The 7,954-nt window shown below is 44.6% G+C and overlaps 1 protein-coding gene across 2 annotated transcripts in view; it reads left to right on the plus strand.

Annotated features, from left to right (window-relative positions):
* parga (poly (ADP-ribose) glycohydrolase a) overlaps window positions 1-7,271 on the plus strand; it is a 35,181-nt gene extending 27,910 nt beyond the window's left edge. Inside the window, exons 14-18 of one of the 2 annotated variants that reach the window (XM_056610269.1) lie at window positions 382-460; window positions 819-927; window positions 1,878-1,983; window positions 3,638-3,766; window positions 4,837-7,270. In XM_056610269.1, the coding sequence (XP_056466244.1) occupies window positions 382-460; window positions 819-927; window positions 1,878-1,983; window positions 3,638-3,766; window positions 4,837-5,021 (608 nt within the window). In that variant the 3' untranslated portion in view covers window positions 5,022-7,270. Of the gene's footprint in view, window positions 1-381; window positions 461-818; window positions 928-1,877; window positions 1,984-3,637; window positions 3,767-4,836 lie in introns of both variants that reach the window. The other variant, XM_056610270.1, reaches the window with a different exon arrangement.
* Window positions 7,272-7,954: the final 683 nt, after the last annotated feature.

Genomic DNA, 7,954 nt, shown 5'->3' on the forward strand with positions numbered 1-7,954 from the left:
CATTACGCATACACTCAAGTGTTTAAGACCAGGGGGCGGAAATGCCTCTTACCTTTTTTGCACAGCGGTTCCAAGGTTAAATTCTGCTACTCTAACCCATTCCTCCTTCCATTACGGCTGAAAGCTTTTCATTTCAAAGCCCAAAGCGGATTACTTATTCAATCAATGCTTTTTTCCTTTTTTCTTTATTTTACGACAACCCAATACCCGCTGATACATCGGCGCCCCTGATGGGCAAGGCAGCGGAGAATCAGATTTGATTTAAGGAAGGGGAGCACGGAAATAGATTCAGGCGCGCGGCAACACGTGTGTCTGTGACAGACTGCTGGTAAATGTCAGCTGTGTGACTCCTCTGTCGTGTGTCTTCTTGTGTGTGTGCAGGTACTGAGCAGTATAGTAAATATACGGGCTACTCAGATACCTACAAGTGGAAGGAGAGCCACGAGGATGAGACGCCCAGGTACTGAACCCTCTCTTGTGATTACAGCAGACCCTATCCCAGTTCAGCTTTCCTACTGAGTAACCAAAATAATGACTTATCACAATAAGAACGGTAGTAAACATCTTTTCTTTTTTTTTTTACAGATAAATTCATAAAATGTGTGCTACACATTGCTTTCCATAATAAAATAAACAGACACAGTAAAAAACGGTAACATAGTGATAATACAATCTGGCTCAAATAATTTGCTTTTTTTGTGATCCAATATAAGGACGGTATAAAATGAAATGTTTAGAATAAAACATGAAATAGCAAGCCCCAGTCCAGGTCAAACGGTGTGACTCTGTTTGTTTTTCCGGGGGTGTCCTCCTGTCAGGGATGACTGGCAGAGGAGGTGCACGGAGATCGTGGCCCTGGACGCCATCAAGTACCGGGAATCCCTGGAGCAGTTCCAGCCCGAGAAGATGAGCCGAGAGCTCAACAAGGTGGGTGCCCTCGCCCTCAGTATGGCGCTGGGGAGACAGGGGATTGCCATCGTTTGTTTGTGTTGTTACATGCTTTTGTGCCTTTTGTATGGACAGAGCAGTGAGTAAGTAAATCGGGAAAGTAAGTTGAAGAAAAGACGGATAGACTCTCCACATGTCGGAACCGAACTCTAGCCCCTACAAGGCTTAACCCCAACATGGTCGGCGCAAAAGCAGGGAACACTCTATTTTCATCGGTTTAAATGAGCACGTTTAACAGCCTTTTGACGTCAGTGTTTCAATATCTATTCAGATTGTCATTAATCACATGAAACGTTTGCATCGATGTCCGTCATGCTATGGCTGTCTGTCCGCTATAACATTCCCGACATAAAATGCACATATTGTTTAATTAAATGTGATGTGTATGTAGAGGGCGGGAGATGGACGGGAGTGACAGCAGCAGTCTTTTTCCATCGACAGGACAGCTGTCCAACGTGAGGCTCTGTCCTGTTGGCCCGGGGCTGGTGGTCACTATATAGTCGTCGTTGTTTCTGTGTTTCAGATTTGATGCATTTTTTAATCGGTTTGTAAAGAAACCTTACAATTAATGTCAACCCATGTACACCTATAGAAAGACTAAAAGAGGAATATGTTTTTTAACAGCAAAGATATTAAGTTTATTCCATAAAACTCTCTATGGAATAGAATATAAAATAATATTAATAATAATATGTTTTTACTTTATTCTTGGCATTGATAATACTTACACACATGCAATTCACGGCCAGTTGATAATGTAACCTTAAATATGCTTCATACTGCCAAAAGATTTTGCTCTGAATAGCGTCCATCTCAAGTTTGGAGCTAAAGTTTCTCAAAGTAGAACGACGAATGCCCCTGAATTATCGTCTTTCATCTTGTGACGGGGGCCAATTCAAATATCCACACTTCCTGTGTGCCCATATTAGGCATACTGCGGGTTCTACCGGCCCGGCGCCAACCACAAGCACCTCTCCGCGGTGGCCACCGGAAACTGGGGCTGTGGCGCGTTTGGCGGGGACCCACGACTTAAAGGTACAGTTGGCTGAAGCTAACTCATTGTCCCTCCAACCCAACTTAATAAAAAAAATTAATATTAAAAAAGTCATGTCTTTTTTTATTAACTACCAATGACGTAAGCAGCCCTCTCTTGCTCTCTCTCTCTCGCGCTGTGTGTGTGTGTGTGTGTGTGTGTGTGTGTGTGTGTGTGTGTGTGTGTGTGTGTGTGTGTGTGTGTGTGTGTGTGTGTGTGTGTGTGTGTGTGTGTGTGTGTGTGTGTGTGCGAGATCATAATATAACATCCTGAAAAGCCAGTGTGTCGTAATGTAACATAAATCAAAGTAACGGCCTGACCCGAGAGTGCATTGCAGTCGTTACGTCCTCCGAATTAGCCTCTTCCTCGTCCTCTTCCTCTCCCCCCCCCCCCCCCCCCCACACTTTACTCTTCCACTCCCTGTGCCCCCGACCTCCCTATGTGTTTCCTGTTGCACACACATACAACACGTCTACAGAGACTGCTCCTCCCTGTGCCCTCCCCCCCCCTCCCTTCATCCATCAGCTGACACACATTTATGTCCTCCATTAAAAGGCCTATTGATTACGTGGTGGGGGGCTCGTAAATCCACACCTGCACGTCACCCTCTACACACACACACACACACACACACACACACACACACACACACACACACCGGGGAACGGCAGGGGGCCCTCACCGTCCCCTGCGGATACCTCACCGCACACACTCGCATCGTTTCCCGCTCATCCGAGGACCGACTAAAGCCACGCCTCGTGTCATGTCATGTGACATCACTATTTGGAGTTTTTAATATTGATATTGTTTTCGAACGATGTGGTGGCGTGCGATCTCTCGCGAGGGCCTACACCCGGTCTCCTCATGTGCTATGTTATTGCCATGTTATTATGTTTCCATGCGCGGCACCAAGCGTTTTATTATTTACGGTTATTAGTTTCCTTTCCGCAAGCCTTCTATGAATAGATCCGCTGGGTTTACAGACGGCGGTCTCCACGGAGTTCGCTCGTTGGAGTCCCCTCCCATTACCGCTGCAATTAGCATATCTGTTATTTTAAGAAGGCCATAACCGTGCTTCACGGCGTCGACGGTAGAGGAGACTCGAGGCGAGGTGCTTGGCTCCAGCTGTAGTATTGACGCAACGATTACAGAGTCCCGGTAAATGATGCCTTATTGTGCGCTCTGATTAATCTGCAGCTGATATGGGTCCTGTTTAATATTTGAGCGTCAACCGGGACCTATTTGCAATGTCTTACGCGATTAAACGCCACCACAGAGGCAAGGGGTTTTCTTCCTGTACAAATTAGGCTTTTGGTCCTTTCTTATGTTAGCCATGCGTTATCTGTAACAATGTCCATTTAATTTGTGTGCTTTGTTTATTGCTGCGACCATGAGGATTTCCTTTTCGTTCTCTTTGGAAAATGGCCACTTCTTAATAGGCTCATCACCATTGTGCTGCCTCATTTGGCGGTAGAGTCTTAAAATCATTCTTTGACAGACATTTATTGACATGGAAATCTTTGAGATTGCAACGTATTAAGTATTGAAGTATACAGTTATAAATCCTTTCTGTTATAATTGACTGTTGCCTACTCTTCTCTCTCCTCCTCTTTTGCCCTCGCTCTCCCCCACTGTCTCTGGGTGTCTCTCGCCCAGCCCTGATCCAGCTGATGGCAGCAGCAGAGTCCGGGAGAGACATGGCCTACTTCACCTTCAGAGACGCTCAGCTGATGAGAGACGTGCACGAGATGCACACGTTCCTCACAGAGAGACAGACCACTGTCGGTAGGACGCACACACACACGCCTCGCCCCACACATACACAAACTCACTCACTCTAACACACACACACACACACACACACACACACACACACACACACACACACACACACACACACACACACACACACACACACACACACACACACACACACACACACACACACACACACACACACCAGGAGAACATTTGGATGCTGTGGACGCTAGCGGGTCCACAGCCCACTCTTGGCGTTTGCTCAGCGTCTATCGGTCTAAGTGTATACAGTAGATTACATAACGGCCAGCAGTGAGGAATGTGACGCCAGCTAGCAGCACTCTGGGGATGCCACCGTATGTGTCCCCTAGGGGCCCTGAACCACACGAAGGTCGGACTCTGGGGCCCCGGCTTCATTTAAAAGACCCACGCCCAGTAAAGGGCAGAGATGTCACTCTCTATGTTAAGTTGGTCCACTTTATGGGTCGTCTTATTTCCTCAGCAGGCCGTGTACCCAATGTCATGGCGGGATTACTGGCTGAACTCCTCCTCCTCCCACTCTATCTCCTCCTCCTCCATCTCCTCCTCCTTCTCGTTCTTTATCTTGTGACATTTATTAAAGCCTTTCACGGAAATGTCCCTCTGGCCATCCATTTTCTAAAGTGGAGCGACACAGAATGGGGTGTGTGTGTGTGTGTGTGGGGGGGGGGGGGGATGTTTGTATCCATTTGTGTCTCTTTTGTGTGTGTGTGTGTGTGTGTGTGTGTGTGTGTGTGTGTGTGTGTGTGTGTGTGTGTGTGTGTGTGTGTGGTGTGTGTGTGTGTGTGTGTGTGTGTGTGTGTGTGTGTGTGTGTGTGTGTGTGTGTGCATGCATGTTTGATTCATAAACTGTTTTACATTTTTTCCTTAGCCTTTCTTTCTTCCCTCCTTCTCAACCCTCCATAGCGTTCTGTCCATTTTCCATCTCGCTCTCTCTCGCTCCGTCACTTTAATAACGGTCTCATAGTTCTCTCTCTCTCTCTCTCTCTGTCTCTCTGTCTCTCTGTCTCTCTGTCTCTCTCTCTCTCTCTCTCCCCCCCCCCCCCCCTCCCCCCCAGGGAAGCTATACAGCCTGCTGAACCACTACTCCATGGCCGTGTGCAACAACTGTCGCACGCCCCGTCCCGACCTCTCTCTCTACGACTTCATCCACGAGAGGCTGTCGCCCAGGACGCCTGTCCCTGCCGCCGCCAGCCCCGCAAAGGATGCTGGGACGTCCCCGGGCGGCGCGTCCCGCCTCTGAGCGGCGGCCCAGTCCTGACGTACGCCACAACAGTGTTTTATAGGAATCGTTGGTTGAACCACACGTTGACACTACTCCTGTCCCTTTGAGGAGAAAAGAAATGCTGCTATGAAGTAGTTTTTTTTGACCGTTTTGAACCAATGAAGTGTATCAGGAGTCAATTTCAAACAGGAAAATAACCTGGAATTGTATTCTTATTCTCATAATATCTTTTTTGCATAATGGCAACCCATGTGGATATTGATCGCAAAACTAGTATCCCTGTCTCATTTTAGCCTTCACACTGTGCTGCTTATTATAATATTAAGTAGTTTAGATTGCAAATATTAAATTTTCGAATATTCAATCGTGTTTGCTGACGTTGAGATTCATCCCACATGTACTTGATTGTATCATAAATGGCTATCCGTAAAGGGATGGGAGTAGATATGATAAATTAACAAACAAATTATGTTATTTCTTTGGACGGTGTTTCCTTAACAAAGAAAAATCTGGTTCAGATCGTGTATCAAGTATGTGCTGCCTCACCACAATCTCTCTTTCTCTCTCTCTCTCTCTCTCTCTCTTTGCCTCCCTGATGTCACTCAGCCTAGAACCGAAACCTACCAAACAGTTTGCCTTTCCGCTCGTCGCTAGTCGTACTATCGGGACCTCATAGTCAACAAACGCCCGGTGAGCTTATGTGACACAGGCCCGTCTTGGCAATAGTAAATCCCGGTTGCTGTCAACCCCTTCTTGTTAGCCTAGCCATGACACGTGGTGGATCTATGTTTTTGTTACTCTCAGAAGGTTAGGGTTGGGAGTGGGGTCCATACGGTCATCATATGCATGAATATCGGGATCGGGCCATCGCCAGTGTTACCTTCTAGGGAATGATGGTACCCAATCATGACGGAGGAGAAAGCCTGAGAGCCGTACTCTAAATCAATCTATGCATGGTTTACGCTCCCTTTATTTCTGTCTATATATACTGCCATATTCAATCATGCTCATCGTGATGTGATGCACTTCAATGTTTTATACAAATGTTATCAAAATTGCGAGGGAGGTTAAATTGGGTTCAAGTTAACTATCATCTGTTTCATTACATATCAGCCTTACCATGCTAACTCTAAATGGGTTTATTCACTGACAGCTCACGGTGCATCATTATTCATCATTATTAGCCAGCGCAATAACTGTGCACGCTAGAAACACCTGATTAATATATTACTTTTACTCTACATGTGCTTCAATTAGGGTCTGTTGATGTTCACATGATGTTTGATTGACAATATCATACTATTTAATGGATAATTAATTAAAATATATCCTGTTCAAACGGTTTTATTGCATTTCTTATTGTAGTACAGTTGATTGCAGTTTTGAACGGGTCAAGTTAGGGTTACTTAGGGTCTAAATTATTTAGTGTGGTTTGTTAGGCCTACTCTGGATGTATGATGTGATGAAGAGCTACTTGCGACTTGAAGACCATTTGAGTATGATCGGAAACCAAATGTAAACACATTTTTACAGTAGCAAGCCAGTATTTTGTTTACACAAATACAGTTCAATTATTCATAGACCAAGCTCAAAAAATGGCCTTTATCGCCGTTTATGGCATCATTACAACTAATGAATATTAGTCTGTGTTGTACCAGGGCACCCTACATTTGTCACTATCATAACATCATACATAATTCAATTATCTGGAAACAATTGATTTTGGAGACGGCACATATAGGCCTAGGCTATAGCCTTCGGGCTAATTTAATATTGCCTCAACATTTTTTATTCGATAAATTATGGTTGGTAAATAAGCTAATGACATGGACTTCCTTAAATAGAAGGAGAAAAGTGGATTAAGTTTGTGCCTCTGCTCTTTGTACTGAGTGACTAGTAGATTAGATAGGAGCAGTGTCTATTCGGTTTTGTAGGCCAACTGTTGATGAGGACGTCCGTTAGCAACGGCTACAGATGCTAACTGAATTCATTAGCATTGAACAGGCTAGCCACAGCCCAGTGACACTAGAAATAAACTGCAGTCTAGTTCATATCATACAACAAAATGTTCCACATTAACCGTAGCCTATATTTTATTTTAATCCACAGTGCCATGGGGTATACTTGAAACCTGTCATCCATACATGAATACTTTGCACAGAGAAGTTATGGGGAAAAAATAAGGGCCATTTAGCCAGTTTTTCAATTTCACTCTGAACATGGAATAATAGTATTGCACTAGTGTTGCTCAATGTCTGCCAGTATACTGGGGTCATTATTTGAGTAAGCTTGTAATTTAACCACAGAGCTATAATGTTACCCAGCGGCAGCCGGCTTCATAGCTAGATGAATACTATTAAAAAAACGCCAGGGAAAGACTGGCCTTCGCTCCATCTTTGTCAGGCTGCCAAGTCACTACAAGAAACTGGCATTTCCATTCATAATTGCCTGACCCTTCCTTCTGCAGGTCAGCTGGCTGGAAACCACTGCAACACAAAACACTTTGAGAGGGTTCAAGAGGTAGACCTACATAAATGAAAATGGATATGAATGATATGGTTTGTTTCTCACAAATGCCGCAGTATAAATAAAAACATTATTTTTTTGCAGATGTTTTTTTGATTGAGTTTTCTTTGGGTTTCTTTCCTACATTTATTATTAGCCTACCTTATAAGGGACATGTTTATGCATAAAACATCTTACCACCCTTTTATTTTGGATGTTTGATTGCGCCATGATTGATACAACTGCGCAATTCAGTACCAAAGAGCATGAATGATGAACATCTGGATTGGGAGGGGGGGGGGGGTGGTCGGTTTTGGAGATTTGGGGGCAATTAAGGGCACATTTTCTAATGCTTTAACCCACTCGTATGTGAAGGCCATCAATCAGACATCCACTTGTTCAAATGACTCATGCTTCAGCCTTTATAAAAGTTTAATTGGTTGGTA

The sequence above is a fragment of the Gadus chalcogrammus genome, chromosome 15 (assembly GCF_026213295.1).
Source record: "Gadus chalcogrammus isolate NIFS_2021 chromosome 15, NIFS_Gcha_1.0, whole genome shotgun sequence".
In the NCBI taxonomy this organism is placed as follows: domain Eukaryota; kingdom Metazoa; phylum Chordata; class Actinopteri; order Gadiformes; family Gadidae; genus Gadus; species Gadus chalcogrammus.